The sequence below is a fragment of the Pelodiscus sinensis genome, chromosome 16 (assembly GCF_052426305.1).
Source record: "Pelodiscus sinensis isolate ZL-2025 chromosome 16, ASM5242630v1, whole genome shotgun sequence".
Classification (NCBI taxonomy): Eukaryota; Metazoa; Chordata; order Testudines; family Trionychidae; genus Pelodiscus; species Pelodiscus sinensis.
In genome coordinates, this window is record NC_143067.1 from 307481 (window position 1) to 327913 (window position 20433).

The 20433-nt window shown below is 49.6% G+C and overlaps 1 protein-coding gene across 8 annotated transcripts in view; it reads right to left on the bottom strand.

Moving 5' to 3' along the window:
* The window catches only part of REEP2 (receptor accessory protein 2), a 106929-nt gene extending 96479 nt beyond the window's left edge, over window positions 1-10450 (bottom strand). For 7 of the 8 annotated variants that reach the window (XR_012900116.2, XR_331957.3, XR_331954.3 and 4 more), the window contains exons 1-2: window positions 10295-10449; window positions 9749-9821 (exon numbers count right to left, since the gene is read on the bottom strand). Coding sequence is in view for 2 of the 8 variants with exons in the window: in XM_006121640.3 (XP_006121702.1) it covers window positions 9749-9821; window positions 10295-10326 (105 nt within the window). In the remaining 6 variants the exon portion in view is untranslated. Of the gene's footprint in view, window positions 1-9748; window positions 9822-10294 lie in introns of all 8 variants that reach the window. The other variant, XM_006121642.3, reaches the window with a different exon arrangement.
* Between the last annotated feature and the right edge of the window lie 9983 nt (window positions 10451-20433).

Below are 20433 nucleotides of genomic sequence, written 5' to 3' on the forward strand. Positions count from 1 at the left end.
TTTAGGAAAAAAAAAACGTGGGAAGATGTATGAGTTTGTTAATGTGAAAGATGGAGACGACCATAGGTAAACACTTGCAATGTAGTGGTAACAATCTTTTCCTTGGAAAAAATAGTATAAAGTGGTCTGCCATCAAGGCTATGATTTTTCCTACACATCTGGCAGCACATGATGACCACTGAAAACACCACTTTCATCAACACATAACAAAGGGAACGGGTAGCCAAAGGTTCAAATAGAGGTTGTGTGAGAATGTTGAGAACTTAGGATAGATCCCATGGTAGCACAGGTGAAACTTGTGAAGACCAGTGAGGAAATGCTTGGTGATGGGGTCAGCAAAGACTGAAGTGGCATCAATGAGATCGTGGAAGACAGCAATAGCTGACAAGTGAACCTTTAACAAAATGAGGTAAAGCCCAGCTTCTTTCAGGTCCAGTAAATAGTTGAGGAAAGCAGATAAGGAGGTGTTGGTGGGTTGTAGTGGTCTCTGGTGACTCCAGGCTTGAACTTAATGCCATTTTTTTTTGTATGTATATTTTGTTGAAAGGCAATGACTGTTCAATAGGACCTGTTTCACTCTGTCAGAACAGGTATGTTCATCATGTTGTAACAACGATGGAGCCATGCTTTGAGTCGGAGCGCCTGTACAGTGGGGTGGAGTATTTGGCCTGGTTTTGGAAGAGAACGTTGGGGAGCATATGAGGATTGCGTAGAGATAGGTATCGGAAGTATGGATACTATGGCTGTCTAGGCCATGACAGGGCAAAAAGAATCAATGTTGACCAATCTGCACGTATCTTGTGGATTACCCTGGGAATCAGAGGGATGGATGGAAAGGCATAGAGAAGTGGGGCTGTCTATGGAAGGAGGAAAGCACCCCTCAGTGACTCCCTTTCGAATCCTACTCTGGAACAGAAGTAGGGGTATTTGTGATTGGTTCAGTTCGCAAAGAGATTTCTAAGAGGATATCCTCATTTGGACAATATGTGGGGAAGAACCCTTGGATTGATCTCTCATTCATGTTGTTCAGAGAAGTGACAGCTGAGGGTATCTGTCATGATGTTCTGATTGCTCATTAGGCAAGTAGATGTGGGGGCTATGTGGTTCATTATGCACTAGTTCCAGAGTTTGATCTCCTCTTTGCACAGTGAGCGTGAGGGGGCCCCACCCTAATGATTGATATAAAACATGCACGCCTTATTGTCCGTGGAGATGTGAATGGCTTTGTTGTGGCTCATTGGGAGAAAGTGGTGGGAAGCATTGCGCACTGCTCACAGCGAGGATATTGATATGAAGTTGGGCTTCTCTCAGAGCTCATTTACCCTGAATTGTGTGATGAAGCAAGTGCGTCCCCCCAGCCTGTGAGGGAGACATTGGTGGTGATCACACAAGATGGGCTGTGTTGTTGAAAGGGAATGCCGTTTAGTAGTGTGAGAAGCTATGTCCACCAATGAAGGGAGGGGAGGATGAGTGGAAGAAGTGCCACTCATTTGTTTAAACTGTGTTGGGTGGGTGTATACATTGTTGCCAGCTAGCCTTGGAGGCATCACGTTTAGTCTCAAGAATTGCACCACTTAAGTGGCGGCTGCCATGTAGCCTAAGATTTGAAGGCATGTGTAAATGAGCTGTGGAGAACTAAGTTGATGAGATCAGAGGGTGATGAAACAATGGTGAGGTAGTATGGCCCTGGCTCAGGTGGAATCTAATATGGCTCCTCTGAAAGCTATCAACTCCAGGGACTACAATGTGGATTTTTGGAGGTTTATCAATAGTCCAATGCATGAAAAGGTCTCGTGTAATAGTGAGCATGGGAAGAATCTGTTGTTGGGAAGTACCCTTGATTAAAGTGTCATCCAGATATGGAAAAATTATCACACCTCATCGTCCAAGATGGGCATTGACGACTGCAAACGTCCTGGAGAAGATGAGGCGCTGCGGAGGTGACAAGGGATAGTACTTGATATTGGTAATGATTGGTACCAACCTTGAATCTAAGGAACTGTCTGAGTGAGAGAGGAATTGTTATATGAAAATAGATGTCTTGAAGGTCGAGGGTTGAGAACCAGTCTACCTCATCCAGTGCTGGTATTATAGTTCCTAGTGTGACCATCTTGAACCTGTGATTCTGGATAAACTTGTTTAGCTTTCTGAGGTCTAGAATAGGCTTCCGTCCTCCCATTTTCTGCTGTGTGATGAAGTACTTTGAATAAAACCCTTTTGTGTGGTATATCTGAGGAACTGGTTCTACTGCACCTAGGTAGAGGTTCTGTACCTCCAGTTTAATAGGTGCTCATGGGAAGGGTCCCCGAAGAGAGATGGGAAAAGATGAGAGTAGGCAGTTTAGAGGAGGGAATAACATATCCGGATCTGATTATCTCTAGGATGCACTATTCCTATGTAACATGAGCCCACTGGTGGTAGAAAAGGCATAGGCCAGTGGTCCCCAACCTTTACAGCCTGCCGGGCGCCAGGGGGCGTGGCCGTTCACCTGCCGGGCGCCAGGGGGTGTGGCCGTTCGCCTGCCGGGCGCCAGGGGGTGGGTGGCCTCCCCCCATAGCCACGCTCCCGGGGCCAGCCCCCCCCTGCAAGCGCCGCGCGCCGGCGCCCTCTCCTCCCCCAAGTGCTGCATGCCTGGGCCGGCATTCTCCCGCCACGCACCGCGCGCCGGCACCCCTCGCAGGCGCCACGCGCCCGGGGCCGGCGCTCCTCCTAAGCGCCGTGCGCCCGGGGCCGGCGCCCCCCCCTCCAAGCGCCGCACGCCTGGGGCACGAACGGCCAATTCACGGCGCTCCCGGGCCGGCACTTACTATGCGCCCGGGCCGGCTCCGGCACAGCGCATGTGCCACGTGCCCAGGGCCAGGCCAGCCCCGAGCACTTGGCGGGCGCACAAAAATGGCCCCGCGGGTGCCATGGCGCCCGCAGGCACCGTGTTGGGGACCACTGGCATAGGCAATGTCCAAAAAGGTAGCTGGAAGGAGATGTTCCTAAGGAGAAGTTGCTCAGGCCCTTGACCACACCTTAAGAAATTGGGATTTTATAAAAGGTGGTTGCAGTGCTGTGGATTGTGCATGCTGAACGCATCTCTTCCTGGGGCAATGTTTAGACCTATGATCAAAAGGTCAGTGGTGGGGCTGTTGGAAATAGGGATGTAATAGTGTAGCTGATTAACTGATAAGGAAAAGCTTATAGGTTAATGCTATAGACTACATGCATTTCCCCACCACCACCACCACCTGCCAATAAATTGTTTAGCAGGCTGGCTAGCAACCTGGCTCAGTCTTGGCTTGTGCCGGGTCCGGCACGTACCTCCACTGTGGTTCTGCATTTAAAGTTTATTAAGAGCCATGCGGACAGGCAGCCTGGCTCAGTTCTGGGTCTGGGAGCTCAACCCTCCCCCCGGACAACAAAACGGGGCAACAGGCAGCTGGTCCGTGAGGGGAGCTGGTTTTTAAACTGGCTCCCCTCACGAACCAGCTCCTGCCTGGCACTGATACAGAGGCAGCAGTGTGGAGTGGCAGGGGGTTCCTCGAGAGTGGGGCCAGAGTGCACTGGCTGCCAGCCCCACCCCCCGGGGACTACAGAATAGTCGAGTAGCCAACAAGAATTCATGAGGTTAATCAACTATTCAATTAATCAATATATAATGTCCCTAGTTGGAGGGGCATATCCCAGAGCCTTACGGGATATAATACCTCCTCTTATTAAGTATGGATATGAGTCAACAGTGTGCCCTTGTAGCCAAGAAGACTAATAGCATATTAGGGAGCATTAGGAGGAGCATTGCCAACAGATCTAGAGAAGTTATTATTCCTCTTTATTCGGCACTGGTGAGACCACATCTGGAGTACTGCGTCCAGTTCTGTGCCCCCATTATAGAAAGGATGTGGACGCACTGGAGAGGGTCCAGTGGAGGGTGACCAAAATTATTAGGGGGCTGGAGCACACAACCTACAAGAGACTGAGTGATTTGGGCTTATTTAGTCAGCAGAAGAGAAGAGTGAGGGTGGATTTGATAGAAGCCTTCAACTTCCTGACAGGAGGTTCCACAGAGAATGGAGAGGGGCTGTTCTCAATAGTGACAGATGGCAGAACAAGGAGCAATGGCCTCAAGTTACAGTGGGGAAGGTCTAGGTTGGATATTAGGAAAAACTATTTCAGTAGGAAGATAGTGAAGTACTGGAATAGATTACCTAAGGAGGTGGTGGAATCTCCATCCCTACAGGTTTTTAGGTCCCAGCTTGGCAAAGCCCTGGCTGGGATGGTTTAGTTAGAGTTGGTTGGACTTGATGATCTCCTGAGGTCTTTTCCAGCGCTAAGATTCTATGATAGAGGAGTATACGGGGCCAAAGTACAAAAAGTAGTTCAGGAACCCTTCATCGAATGGAGAACCTCATCCGTTTTTGCTGTCAATAGATACGCCGTATTAAAAGGAAAGTCCTCCACTCTGGTCTGTAGTTCTTTTGGGATGCCAGAAAGTGTGATGTCTCTCAATGGTAGTGGCAGTTGTTCTGGCTGCTGTATCTGCAACATCCATAGCAGCCTGTAAAGCAGAACAGGCAACTGACTGACCCTCCTGGATGATTGCTTGCAACTGAGGGTATTTTTGCTCTGGGAGATCATTAAGGAATTCCTGCAATTTTGAGTGACTGGAGTGCTCATAATTAGGAAGTAATGCAGAGTAGTTAGAAATCCAGTACTGTAAAGTGGCAGATGAATAAACCTTTCATCCAAAAAGGTCAAGGTGTTTGTGGTCCTTATCTTGGGAAGTGCTTCTGTATTGGGGTGGTTTTGAACAGTGGTGGACCACAGCAATCACTAATAAGTTGGATTGGGGGTAGGAAAAAAGGAAGTCCTATGCCTTTGGCAGGTACAAAATATTTTCTGTCCGCCCTTCTGTTGGTAAGCGGAAGAGAAGTTCAAGTTTTCCATATTATTTCTGATGGTTCTATTATGGCTTCATCAATGGGAAGGGCTATTTTTGTGGATGAGGAAGTCTGCATCATTTGGAGTAATTTGTGTTGTTTCTCTTGTAATGTAACATCCTGAGCATTTGCAACTTGTTTAAAAAGTTCTTGAAATTGTTTCAGGTTGTCTGCTGTAGTTGAAGATGATGAGATGAAGGGTTCAGGTTAGGGTCTCATTGGGGGAAGGTGATGGCTTGAGGGGCTTGTCCATATCAGACTGAGCTAAGTCATCCTCCTCCATTGGCTCTTCTTCCGCAGTCACTGAAACAATATTAGCCATATACGTTGGTGGTGATCAGATTGCAGACTGGGCTGGTGTGGAGGGTGCCATATGCTGCTGTTGGTATTGAGCCCATAGATCCCAAGTGGACCATTATGGCGGATAGGGAGGAGGTGGGTAGGGCCATGGGTGATTAAACCATTGCTATTGAAGCATCTGTTGAGTAATTTTGGTATTACTGACAGCCAGGAGGATGCTGGAGAGGAGTATTTTGATGAAAATCTGCTCTTCTGTCCAGTGTTACTTCAGCACCTGGGGAGGATGGTGTGTGAGAGTGAGAGGTGTTAGCACTGTGCTGGGATGGACTGTCAGCACCGAGAATAGGAGAGCATGGTACCGAATCACTCTGGGTATCCAAGACAGTCAACATTTGTGTCAGTGTTGACTGGAGCCAAGGGTCGGCTTTCTTATGTGCAGTCCTGTCCACCAGTTCCAACGTGGACTGGTGCTTAGGCGTCAGTGCGTGTTATGATGTAGGAGCATTATAAGATGGTGTTGAGGGAAGTGGCATGTGTGGATATTTTGCTTTCAGTGCTGGATAGGTGGTTGGTACTGCCAGTGCTGAGGAGGCCAATTTATCTTTCAACTCCAAGCCTGCAAACTTCGGCAGTGCCACTTTGTGGGTGTTGGCGGTGCCAGCAGTGGGATGGTGCCGTCGAATAGCCAGTTCTGGATGAGGTCTGCACTTCAGGCAACAACTGAACCAGAGAAGCCATGAACTTGTGGAATTCCCAAGACGGGGATAACAAGGCATAAGATCAGCCATACTGGATCAGACCAAAGGTCCATCTAGCCCAGTATTCTGTCTTCCAACAGTGGTTCCAGAGGGAATGACCAGAACAGAGAATCATTAAGTGATCCCACTCCTGTCGCCCATTCCCAGCTTCTGATAAACGGAAGGTAGAGACACCATTCCTACCATCCTGGCTAATAGCCATTGATGGACCTATCCTCCATGAATTTATCTAGCTCTTTTTTAAACCCTGTTAAATCCTGACCTTCACAACATCCTCTGGCAAAAGGAACTACAAGTGAAAGTGGCATTGTTTCTGCCTATTTTTTTGGAACCAGGGACCTTTTGTGTGTTAGACAAATGTGATAATCACTACACTATAGGAACCACTCAAAGGCTCTCTCCCTAGAAGCTAAAAGTTCTGTGAGTGTGGGCTTTCGAGGCACTGAAGCAGACATTGTGCCCAGGTGGAGAGAGTTCTCCAACAAGATATTTTAAGTCTAATCTCCCTGTCCTGTTTGGCTCTAGCCATTATGTTCAGACAATGCTAGCATTTCTGAGAAATGTGGCCCTCACCAGACATCTCACATAGGAGGAATGCATATCAGAGACAGGCATAGGATCTCTGCAGGAATCACATTTTTTAAAGGTCAAGCCTGGCATAGTAGAAAAGCCTGGTAACACTGAAGAGGAAAAAAAAGGGGGGGGGGCAAGCTGAGGCAAAATGAGGGTAGAAATGTACTGGGAAGAGGTTAAAAGAAGCTAATAAGTCAAAATAATGTCTTTGCAGAAAGAAGAGTCGCACTGCTGCAGTGCTGTCTTCTGCAGAGGATGGTAGAGAAGGAACTAAGAGGACACACCGTGTATGCAGCCAACTGACACAATGCGGCCACTGCACGTGCATGGCGTGGCAAGGCATTGCTAAGGGAAAAATCTCCTATCGCTGGTGCGAGGACACGCCAATACCTGGAGCGGAGCACTTGTAGGGACACCACTTGAAGGAGAAACTAGAAATTGTAGAAAACTGATAAGGACACAACAAATTATATGATCAGAAGAAGGACTTTAAAGACTCTTATTTATATTGGCAACAAAAAAAAAAATCTTTAAAATGGTATTGGTTCCTTATTAGATGGAAGTTAGTTACCATAAGGGAGACAGACAACTGTTTGTACCCAAAGAGTATTTATCCAGGATTTGCTGTCAGACTGAGAAAACATATTAATGCAGAGTTCCAAATCGGTCTGTCCTACATGAAGTAATATTTAATATTACTAAATTTGTGTTTAGAACAGGATGATGGAGTGGAATTATCTTAGCCGCAGGCCATTGCATATAATAAAGAAGAAAGGGAGAGTATGTGGATAAAATCTGCAGATGACACCAAGCTGGGAAGGGTACCAAACCTATTGAAAGGACAGGATTTGAATTCAAAATATCTTAAACTGGAAAACTATGTCTGAAATCTTTTTAATTTCATCTTCAGATAAGCACAAAGTACCATACTTAGGAAAGAAAAACAAAATGCACAAACGTAGAATATTTTTTAATTCGTTTAATGTGTATCATATTAATTCTGCATTGTTCCACCAACAGTCATTTCTCAAACAGCTCTGTAGCACTTGCTCCAAGTACTAGAACCACAAGCTGCACCAGATGTCGATTCTAACACACCAGTGTTGTTGCTTCTCTTAGAGGCAACCACAAAGCACACAACAAAGAGTAAGGGGGACTATACTCCAACCAAATATCAGCCAGATATCACCTCTCCCCCAGAGGTATCCTGAAATGGCAGGAGCATTGTGCTTCCAATCAGGAGACTCGTTGCTTGTGTGACAGTGGTTAGGCCTGTGGAGCTTCCCACACAATGGGCAGAAGCCAGAAGAGTGGGGAGACTAAAGAGAAATAAATCCTGAACAGAAGCTGGAGAAAATCCATTGTGACAGAATCCTCTTGTTCAAGACAAGAAAGGGAGGGGAAAGCATCTCATCTCTTTGGACATTGAAATTCTTTCAAATTATACCATCTTTACATCATCTCACCTGCCAAACTAGATTTAGGATTTGAAACCTGTTACCAAATTATCCTCTTTCCATGACACTATTGCCTTTTGTTCCAAATCTGTCAACGGGCAGGGTAATATGTTAGCCTACAACTTGGACAAAAGGGTCCCACATAATTTAAGTATCTGAACAACTAAATTGTCAACACTGGAGCAGCTCATCGTTCTTAAAAAGATATTATTCCAAGATGTCTGTCTGTCTGCAAAAAATTAGTGTCACATCCGTGTATAAGAGTACATGCTGGTTTCCTTCAGAGCCAGAACTTGATGGGTTTTTAGTAAGCAAATCTGAAACACTACATCTTAATACAGAGGCAAGCAAAATATGGCCCACAGACTGGATTCAGCCCACCAAATATTTGGATCCTGCCCACTACTGTAAATTGGGTCCCTCAGGCAGGCTCCTTGGCTGCTTTAATCCCATATGCTACTCAAAGTGGCCAGCTGCTGGGACCAGCATGTGTCTCAGCACAGCGTACACCCCTTGGGAAGAAGGGGCTCTCCGTGCCTTGCTCCAGCACCATCACTGCAGACTCCCATTAGCCGATACCAAACAATGAAAGCTGCAGGTACAGTGCTTACGGGCACGAGAATCATGTGGAGACCCACTGCCCATACACACACGTCCATAGCAGTCAGCCACTTTGAAGAGGGGCCATGGCAGCTAGGGAGCCTGCCCAAGGGTCCCACAGGGCCACTGGCTGGGAGACCTATCGTAAGGCACCTACCGTCAGTGCGTTCTGGCCAGAGCCTGCATCTGGCAGCCCACCCTCTTCTGCACCTGAATCCCCTGCTTCAGGTCACAACCATCTGTGCTCCCTTTCGCATACCTGCCCTGGGTCAGAATTCTCTCTTGCACCTATACCCCTCCCAGACCTTGCACCCACCTCCTGCATCCCCAATCCTCTGCCCAGGACACAACCCCTTCCTGAATCCAAACTCCCTCCCAGAACCCACACCCGTACTCCTGCACCCCATCCCTTACCAAGAGCTCCCTCCTGTATACAAATTCCATATTGGATTTCCCACTTACCAAAGTCTTGGAATGGCCCCTCCCCCCAAAAAACTATTGCCCACTCCTGCATCAATAATGAGCACCTCCAGAGCCACATGTTCAAGTGCTCATCAATCATCACTTCAGCCTGATTTTCAGAAGAGTTCTATTTCCCTACAGGTACCCAAACAGACCAGATTTTCTAGCTTCCTCCGTTGCCAAAAGTTCCCCTTGTAACACTTGTAACCCAAATGCCTAAAGAGCTCAACACTGAATGTGCTCAAGAGCTTCTGAAAACCTATCCCTTTAGTCTTATGTTTAAATGGGAGCTGAGCTCCTTTGAAAACCTGGCCCCATCTGTTTGAGCAGAATTCTCTTGGAAATGCTGGCTATAATACTTTACCAGACAACAAATCACTTTCACAGGCTTGCGAGGCTGGCATTCTTATTTTACAATGCAGAGGAGCAAAGTCAGAGGAAGTCAGTATCTGAACATACTCCATCTACACACCTAGCCTTGTGGGGCAGGTCTCTAGCTTATTACACCACCTTGAGTGACAGGAAATACACTTTGTCTCATACAGAGATGAAAAAGGAAGTTGGTGTCAGGAGGGGGAAGATGTTGGGGGTATGGTATTCTTGAAGACAGAATGAGAGTCACGCTGGTCGGGGAGAGGGGTGTCAATGGAAATACAACATGATGATTCACACTTACATATTCTTTTACGTTTTTTGTCTTCACCGCCTTGTAAGAGGAATATGCAGGGTATAAAGTGCCGAATATTAGCCTGGAATAAAATACAGCCCGTGAGATCTATTCAGCACTCTTGTCCACTTGATGTTCCCCCTTTCCTGGTTCTCCACACCACATCTTCATTTTGCTTGACAACCCCCACTCCTTTGAGCTCGGGAATAAGATTCAGGCACTGACACCAAACCACTGGCAGCTAGGGGTGGTGATTACACCACTATCAAATTCACATTTCAAGGTGATTCGCCTCAAGACTATTCCGAAATTTACACCAGCAAATGTCGCTGCGCTTCATACAGTGGCAGAGGCCCGAGCGCTCCAGCCGCCACTGCTGACAACCAGCAGCCGGGTGACCTATAGAGCTCGATCGGCTGCCCCATCCCTGCCCGCGGGGGGGTTACAGGCTGCTCCGAATAGCCCCAGCGAGCCCTGCCCCACCGGCTCCGGGCTGCGGGAGCCTCCCCACCCCACCGCCCGACTCCGCACTTCTTGCGGCGCCCCCGCACTCACACCACGAGCCGGGAGATGATCCACGAAACCATGGCGGAGCCGGGCGGCTCGGGCTCCGCGGCAGCGAAAGATCCTTAAAGAACAGGCTCCTGCAGCAAGGATGCCCCGCCCCAGGCTCTTAAAGGGGAGGCCGGCCGTGTCGGAGGGAAACGGGAGCCAGAGCATCAGCCAGAGCAACGTCTCCTCAGCGCGAACCTTGCGCAGCTCGGTATGTCTCCGCCCCCCCCTCAGCGCGCCCCCGCGCGCCGAGCCCCACGGCCCCCTCGCCCCCCTCAGCGCGCCGAGCCTCACGGCCCCCTCGCCCCCCTCAGCGCGCCGAGCCCTACGGCCCCCTCGCCCCCTCAGCGCGCCGAGCCCCACGGCCCCCTCGCCCCCTCAGCGCGCCGAGCCCCACGGCCCCCTCGCCCCCCTGAGCGCGCCGAGCCTCACGGCCCCCTCGCCCCCCTGAGCGCGCCGAGCCTCACGGCCCCCTCGCCCCCCTCAGCGCGCCGAGCCCCACGGCCCCCTCGCCCCCCTCAGCGCGCCGAGCCCCACGGCCCCCTCGCCCCCTCAGCGCGCCGAGCCCCACGGCCCCCTCGCCCCCCTGAGCGCGCCGAGCCTCACGGCCCCCTCGCCCCCCTGAGCGCGCCGAGCCTCACGGCCCCCTCGCCCCCCTCAGCGCGCCGAGCCCCACGGCCCCCTCGCCCCCCTCAGCGCGCCGAGCCCCACGGCCCCCTCGCCCCCCTCAGCGCGCCGAGCCCTACGGCCCCCTCGCCCCCCGAGCCCCACGGCCCCCTCGCCCCGCCGAGCCCCACGGCCCCCTCGCCCCCTCAGCGCGCCGAGCCCCACGGCCCCCTCGCCCCCCTGAGCGCGCCGAGCCTCACGGCCCCCTCGCCCCCCTCAGCGCGCCGAGCCCCACGGCCCCCTCGCCCCCCCCCCCTCAGCGCGCCGAGCCCCACGGCCCCCTCGCCCCCCTGAGCGCGCCGAGCCCCACGGCCCCCTGAGCGCGCCGAGCCCCACGGCCCCCTCGCCCCCCCTCAGCGCGCCGAGCCCCACGGCCCCCTCGCCCCCCTCAGCGCGCCGAGCCCCACGGCCCCCTCGCCCCCTGAGCGCGCAGAGCCCCACGGCCCCCTCGCCCCCCTCAACGCGCCGAGCCCCACGGCCCCCTCAGCGCGCCGAGCCCCACGGCCCCCTCGCCCCCCCTGAGCGCGCCGAGCCCCACGGCCCCCTCGCCCCCCCGAGTGCGCCGAGCCCCACGGCCCCCTCGCCCCCCTCAGCGTGCCGAGCCCCACGGCCCCCTCGCCCCCCCCCCCCTCAGCGCGCCGAGCCCCACGGCCCCCTCGCCCCCCTCAGCGCGCCGAGCCCCACGGCCCTCTCTGCCCCCCTCAGCGCGCCGAGCCCCACGGCCCTCTCTGCCCTCCTCCAGCGCGCCGAGCCCCACGGCCCTCTCTGCCCTCCTCCAGCGCGCCGAGCCCCACGGCCCTCTCTGCCCCCCTCAGCGCGCCGATCCCCACGGCCCTCTCTGCCCCCCTCAGCGCGCCGCCACACAGCGCTGACCTGTATCCCTCCTTGTGTCACTAGGGTGCCCCACTGAACGCCCTCCGCCATGCAGCCACACAGCGCTCCTTGTAGCCCCTCGTCCCATGTCACTGCCCCTCAGTATCCTCCCAGCCCTCTCACGCTGGAGGGCAATGTGGCGGAGTAGTACACGCTAGCTGCGGAGGCCGTGTGGGGCAGCATGCAAGTGGTTGTTCAGGGAGGTGCTGTGTGGTTACCTGAGGAGAGAGGTAGCTCTCCCCCCACGTGACCATACAGCGCTTGACTATACATCTCCCCCCCACACACACCCCTCACTGCACAACACTGTGCTAAGTGCACCCCTTTCTGCACTACCACATAGCAGGCAGCTGTAATCTCCATATCTCTCCTCTTCCACAGTGCACCACCATACCCCCCATGCTACCACACAGCGCCCTAATGTACCTCCCTCTCCCATGTCGCCACATAGTGCCTCACCATACTTCCCCTCACAGCACCCTAGTACCCATCTGCAGTACCACACAGTGCTCCTTCAACCCCCCTGTGCCATCACACACCATATCTCCAGTACTCTGTGCCGTCACACAGCGCCACCCATACCATACCCCTCTCCCTGTGTCACTACACAGCAAAAGTACCCCCCATTCTTCCCTCTGTAATGCCACACAGTGCACTGCTGCATCCCCTCCACCATCACCACACAGCAAACACTCCCTGTACTTTGTCACCACAGTGTCTCATCACTCTCCTGCCTTGCACCACCATACAGGACCTGCCATACTCCCCCAATGCATGTTGCCACACAGTGCTCCCCTTAATGACCCTTTCACATATTGCTGTGCACCGGCCCAATGACCCCCTGCTCTGCACTGCCACGCAGCAACCTGACAACCCACTGCTGTAACACTATGCCCCTCTACTCCAGCCGCATCATCATAAAGCACCCATGTGCCACCGCACTTCATCTCCTACTGCCCCCACACAGCACTCCTCCAGCATCCTCCTTTCATTGCCCCACAGCTCCATCTCCCCTCTCCACATACCACAACAGCACCCCCAGTATTCCCTCCACGCTGACCCCGTACCTCCAGTACTATACCCCTCCCAGTGTCACCACATAGCATTACCCATACATCCTCTCTACTCTGGGGATATAAGGCACTCGTCAACTATTTGATAAGCAAATGCTTAGATTAGATATTCAGAAAAACTATTTCACTAGGAGGGTGGTGAAGTACTGGAATGGGTTACCTAGGGACATGGTGGAATCTCCATCCATAGAGGTTTTTAAGTCCTGGCTTGACAAAGCCCTGGCTGAGATGATCTAGCTAGGGATGTTCTCGCTTTGGGCAGGGGGCTGGACTCAACCTCCTGAGGTCTCGTCTAGCCCTGTGATTCTGTGACACCATCACACTGCACCCCCTGTACCTCCAATAGTAAACCCACTCCCCATGTCACCAAAGTGCTCCCCATACACCTCCGTGCCACCGCACAACACCTCTTTAGAACCATACCTCTCCCCACATCACCATACAACGCCCCTCTCCTGCCCATCATGCAGCACACTAGATATGGGACTCTGGTTTGTGCTACCACACAGCACCCCTTATGGTATTGTACTCCTCTCTGCAGCCCTCATACAGTGCTCCTTCCCTCCTCTGGTTATACCTATATCACTCCACCACACAGTGCCCCATTTCCTTTCCAAGATATTTCCCACATAGCTCTCTGGGCTTCCCTCCCCATATCACTCCATGCTGTCACAGCACCCCCACTCCAACTACCCTCCACATCACTGCAATGCCTTTTCCTTCAGATAACTCTCTCTGTTACCACACAGTGCCTACTCCCTTGTAGTCTCCCCCTTACCTGAACCACTACACAGCGCTTCAAGATACCATACAGCAACCACCTGTATACTTCCATGTTACCACAGAGTGCTCCCAATATCCCATATGCACACTACTACACAGCACTCCTTCCCCTCTCCAGGATACTGCCTAGATGTATACATTTACCTGTAGTAAAATGCATATTAGTTGCTTGCACTCAGTTTACTAAGCAATCCAGATCACTCTGTGTTAATGATCTATCCTCTTAATTATTTACCATTCCCCCAAATTTTGTTATCTGCAAAATGTATCACTGATTATTTTAATTTTTTTCCAAGTCCTTGATAAGGATCTACTACAAATCACCAGATCAAAAGCAGGAGGTGGATGATGCATTTTGAAAACAATAGAAATATCACAAGACCTGGTAGTTATAGGAGACTAACTACCCAGACACCTGTGGTAAAGGTAATACAGCAAACCACAATAAGGTTTTGTAATTTATTCAGGACACTTTGTTTCAGAAAGTGAAAAAAAAATAACTAGGGTACAGCCATGTTTGACACGATTCTGACCAACTGAACAAATGGTTGTAAATCTGTACATAGAATGCAATATGTATGAAAGTGATCATGAAATGATACATTTCATGATTCTAAGACAAGAAAGGGTAAGAGCAGCAGAATAAGGACAAGGAGTTGATAGTAATTAATATACAATAAATAAGTTAGAAATTGTACACAATTGATAAGGACATGAAGAAAAGATCTATGGCTAGCAGAGTTTAAAGACAATACTTTGGAATAAACAGACAGCTCTCGAGATTCCATGTATTCACAGGGGTCTCCTGTCCCATTCTGGGGAGGGGACAGTCCTCATGGAAAACTCACCATGGTTCCTGGCCCCCACGGTGAGTTTCCTGCGGCAAGTTCAGGAGCTACAAGAAGCCATGGCTTCCGGTATTTGCAAACTTTGCCATTTGCAGTGGTGCCAGGAACACACCCACCACGAATAGCAAGGTCTTCCTAAATTAAGAACAAAAAGAACCCTGACAATGGTATTGATCTGTTAATAGATGGAAATGGTAAAATTATCAAGAATACAGAGAAGGCAGAATTCACTGAAGATTTCTGTTCTATATTTTTGGGGGAAAAGGTGTGGGAAACAGGATATAGTATCATCATATGGTAGTAACATCTTCCATTCCACTATTATCTCTGAGGATGTTCAATACAAGCTATTTAAGTTAGACATGTTTTAATCACCTAGTTCTGATAAATTGCATTCAAGAATTTTTTTAAAAGCAGGTTGAGATCACTAGTATTGATTTTTCAGGAAGTCCTTTAGCACCAAGGAAGTTCCAGAAGACTACAGAAAAACTAAATGTGCCACTTTTAAAAAAGGGTTAACAACATTACCTGGGGAATTACAGGTCTGTCAGTCTGAGACCAATTCTGGAAAAGATAATTAAGTGGTTGCTATGGAAGAATTAGGAGGGTAACATAGTTAATGCAAATCAGCATTCATTTATGGAAAATACATCCTATCACATGAACTTTATTTTTTTGGTTGTGATAAAAGGTAATAGTGCTGGGCTTGTCTCTACAGTGGCATGATTCTACGCAAAAGCAACTGCTTTGTGCAAAAACATGCTGCCTGTCTACACTGGCGGGGAGTTCTTGCGCAAGAACACTAACGTTCTAATGTGTGAAATCAGTGCTTCTTGCGCAAGAAATATGATGCTCCCACTCAGGAATAAGCCCTCTTGCGCAACTGTTCTTGCACAAGAGGTCAGTGTAGACAGGCAACATGAATTTCTTGCGCAAGAAAGCCTGATGGCTAAAATGGCCATCAGAGCTTTCTTGCACAAGAGAGTGTCTGCACTGGCACTGATGCTTTTGCGCAAAAGCACATGCCTGTGTAGACGCTCTCTTGTGCAAATACTTTAATGCAAAAACTCTTGCGTTAAAAGTATTTGCGCAAAATCTTGCCAATGTAGATGTAGCCCTGGTGTAAAATACTTAAAAAATACTGTACATACTTTTTATATATTTCCAGTGTTTTAATCAGGGGTTCTCAAACTGGAGGTCAGGAGCCGCACAAATCTAGGTGACTGGGCAAAAAAATGGAAAATGAATTTTAATGTTGATAAATGCAAAGTAATGCATATTAGAAAACATAGCGGACTAAAATAGCTATTGCCACCCAAGGGGGAGATCTTGGAGCCATTATGAATAGTTCTCTGAAAACATCCACTCAATGTGCAGCAGCCGTCAAAAAAGCAAACTATGTTAGGAATCATTAAGAAAAGGATAGAGAGTAATCATAGAACATTTGAACTGTAATGGACCTCTGCCCTCATGATGGGACCAACCACAGTCTAAATCATCCCTGATACATGTGTCTCTAACAGGCTCTTAAATATCTCCAGTGATGGAGATTCCACAACCTCCCTAGGTAATTTATTCCAGTGTTTAACCACCTTGACACTTAGAAAGTTTTTCCTAATGTCCAACCTAAATCTCCCTTGCTGCAGTTTAAGCCCATTGCTTCTTCTCCTATCCTCAGAGGCTAAGGAAAACAATTTCTCCTCTTCCTCCCTGTGACACCCTTTTAGATACCTATCACATTTCCTCTGTCTTCTCTTTTCCAAACTAAACAAGCCCAATTCCTTCAGCCTTGCCTCATAGCTCATGTTTTCTAGACCTTTAATAATTTTTGTTGCTCTTCTCTGGATCTTCTCCAATTTCTCTACGTCTTTCTTGAAATATGGTATCCAGAACTGGACACAGTACTCCAATTGAGGCCTAATCAGTGCAGAGCCAAAGTATTACGTCTTGTTCACAACACTTTTCTTAATGCATTCCAGAATCATGTTTGCTTTTTTTGCAACAGTGTCACATTGTTGGCTCATATTTAGCTTGTGGTTCACTATGGCCTGTAGATCCCTTTCTGCAGTAAAGTAATTCCTCATTTAACACTATAGATATGTTTCAGAAAATGATCGTGTTAAGTGAAAATGTGTTATGCGGGGTCAATATTCCCATTGAAAATAATGGAAAAGTTGGGGGTTGCGTTTCAAGTGGTAGTGTCTGTTGGGACTGGGACATAAGGTTGGGGGAGAAAGGAGACTGGGTTACACCAGGGAGTGGAGGTGTTTTGCTCTGGGGAAGGGAAGGGGAGGAGAGGGGAGGGAGATTGGGTTGGGAGTATGCCCCTGTGACAGGTCGGCCGGGACCCGCATTGCGTCCGGTGAGGAGTCGCCGGGGAACGGCATGGTGAGTGGCAAACCCTCCACTGCTTTGCAGGGAGGTGGGGGAAGCCCTTCGCAGACACCGGGAACTGGCCGGCTGGGGAAATCGTGTTACTCCGGGAATGGTCGTGTAATTCAAAAAAATGTTCCCTAAAAAAAATTGTTCTATCGCGAAAACGGGTTAAGCGGGCACGTGTTAAATGAGGAGTTACTGTACTCCTTCCTAGACAGTCACTTCCCATTCTGTGTGTGTGTGATACTGATGGTTCCTTCCTAAGTGGAGTACTTTGCATTTGTGCTTATTAAACTTCATCCTATTTACTTCAGACCATTTCTCCAGATCATTTTGAATTATGACCCTATCCTATCAGACACAGAATATCTTATTGCCTCTGTATAAATCCATGGTATGCCCGCATCCTGAATACTGCATACAGACATGGTCACGACATCGCAAAAAGATCAGGGGTTTGGAACAGCTGCCATATGAGGAGCAATTAATAACTAGAACTTCAGCTTAGAAAAGAGGAAACTAAGGAGGAATATGATAGAGGTCTATAAAATCATGACTGGTGTGGAAAAATTGAGTAAGGAAAATTTGTTCCCATTATTTAAGAACCAGGGGGTCACCAAATGAAATTAATAGGTAGTAGGTTAAATGAGGACTACGTCAAAGTTGTACAGAGTGGCTTATCCTGACTGGTAAGGTGGGTCCATTCAAACAAAATGTATTTTCATGTCCATTTCACTCTAGGTCTGCATGTGCCCAACATGCGTGGCTAAAGATTTTTGCCCTAGTACAGCGTTTCCCAACCTATGGGTTGGGACCCAAATATGGGTCACTATTACATTTCAAAAGGGTCGCCAGGTGTCTCCCCAGCTGGCTCTTAAGGAGCCATTCACACTTTTGAATTGCCATGGGTCACCAAGTCTTCCTGAATTGTCAAAATGGGTCCCCATCCGGAAAAGGTTGGGAACCACTGCCCTAGAAGTACCTGTATGGCTGGCTGTGACATGCTCTGGTGCTGTGGTATATCATGTTCCAACAGTCCATGCCCTCATTTCCTTTTTGCCAACATCTCTGACAGAGTGGCAGATTCCCTCTAAGCTGCATGGCAACACAGCTTCACAGGTGATTCATCAGCTCCACCCAGTCAGTCAGTTCCATGCAGGGAGCCCTGAGCCTCTGACTGGGCGGGGCTGATTAATCACTTGTGAAATTGTGCTGCCTATCAGCTTAGAGGGAAAACTGCAGAGGGGCAGTAAGGTGGGTAATGGAATGGACATGAGCAATACATCTAGAAGAACAGTTACAAATAGCAGGTAACTTTTTTCTTCTTTGTGTACTTGCTCCTGATTCAATTCTAAATGACTCACAAGCAGAGTCAATGGAGGTGAACTCAAGAGTTCACAGTCATGCAGCTTGCAGTACAGCTCTGCCAAAGCCAGCGTCATCTCAAACCTGCTGGGTCCAAATGTGTCAAGCAACATGAGCATATGGGTGGATGACTAGGTGGCAGCTCAACAAATTTCTTGGATTGGCCTGTGTGCTAGAAAGGTCACCAATGATGCCTGTACTCTAATGGAATGACCTAGGGTTTAGGGAATGACCTAGTGATATTAGCTAGCATGTAATCGAACAGTCATATAACTGCATGAAATTTTACTGGGTACGTGACTATTCAATAGTCTCCACGGGCAGGGCCAGCAGCCAGTGCATTCAGCCTGTCACTCCGCCCTACTGCCTCTGTATTAGAGGCAGCAACATTGGGTGGCGGATGGAGCTGGTATGTGAGGGGAGCCAGTTTAAAAACCAGCTCCTCTCGCAGACCAGCTGCCTGCCGCCCTACGCTGCTGCCTCTGATACAGAGACAGCATCGTGGAGTGGCAGCAGCCCCTGTTTGTCGAGAGTTCTGAGCTCCCCAGACCGAGGCTGCTCCATGGCAGCAGCCCCTGTCCATGAGCAGTCTGAGCTCCCTGCAGACAGAGGCTGTTGCTCAGACCCTCCACAGACAGGGGCTGCTGCCATAAAGCATCTTCCCCTGCTCCTCCATGCTGGGGCAGGGAGGGTGGCACATGGCAGCATGAGACTGGTGCTGGGGGAACCAGATTTGAAGCCGGCTCCTGCCTGTTCCCCCTCTCCTCCCCCCCCCCCACACACAAGGGGAGCCTGCTTGAAAGCCTGCTCCCAGTGCCTATTAGTTCCAACCTAACCCCCTCACCCTCCATGCTGCTGCTTCTCTATCCTAGGCAGCAGCATGGAGGAGGGGTGAGCAAGCAGATCCAGTACTCATGGGGAGCCAGCTTTTAAGCCAGCTTCTCTGGGGCACCACCTCCTGCCTCTCTCCTTGTTGCCTCCTATACAGAGGCAGTTGAGGGGTGGGGGGAATGCTTATAGTCAACAAGATTAACCAAAAAGCCTAGGATTATTGGTTAAATGTGTAGTTGTCTACACAATTACATCCCTAATCACTACTGCTTGCAGGGGCACTCTAATGACCTCATAGCAACAGCAGATGCACACTGTGAACCAAGACAAGATTCTCTGGTCTGACACTGGACAGACCTTCATCCTGTCCATGACAGCAACAAACAATTGTCTTGATTATGGAATGGCTGTGTTCTACCAGTGCAGAAAGCTAACATCTATCTGAGGTCCAGATTATGCAATTTGTGCAACTCAACTGATGTGTGAGGTTTTAGAGAGAGGACTAGTAAGTAAATGTCCTGGGAAATGTACAACTGGGAAACAACCTTGGGCACAAAAGCTGGGTGCAATTGGACTTTGTCCTTGTAGAAGACCATATAAGGCAGCTCTGATATGAATGCTCTGAACTTGGACACCTGCTGGGCTGAAGTTTTGAAGTTATAGCAGCCAAGGTGAAAATCTTCCTGGAGAAAGAAACAGAAGGGAGCAAGAAGCAAAGGATTTTAAAGGGGGCACATAAGCCATGGCAACACAAGATTCCAGTCTCACAGGGGGACTAGATCCTGGGCATGCATGAACAGGAACTGTAAATCTTTCAGGAACCACTCCATCATGGAATGAGTAAAGATCGACTTCCCCTGAAGCAGAGGATGAAATGCTGAAATGATTGCTAGAGATACCTTGACCAAAGACAACAAAAAGCCTTCGAACTTAAATTGCAGCAAATAGTCCAAGATGTCATATAGTAAGCGCTCCTCAGAATGAATGTGCTCGTCTGAAGCCCAACATGCGAAGCACTTCCACTTTGCCACATAAATAACTTTAGTGGAGGGCTTCCTGCTGCCAGCAGAACCTGCTGGATTGCCGCAAATCTCCCCTACTCATCCATACGTAGCCACAGAGCATTATGCTGTCAGGTTCAGTGATGCCAGGTTCAGGTGCAGCAGATCTGGTTAGAGGGGTAATGGCAGCGGGTCAGCCAATGTCAGGCAAAGCAGCATGCCAAACCACTACTGGCAAAGTCACTCCAAAGCCATGAGAATGGACAATGCTTAGTCTTGCTTCATTTTTAACAGGACCCTGTGGATCAATGGCACTGGCAGAAAGG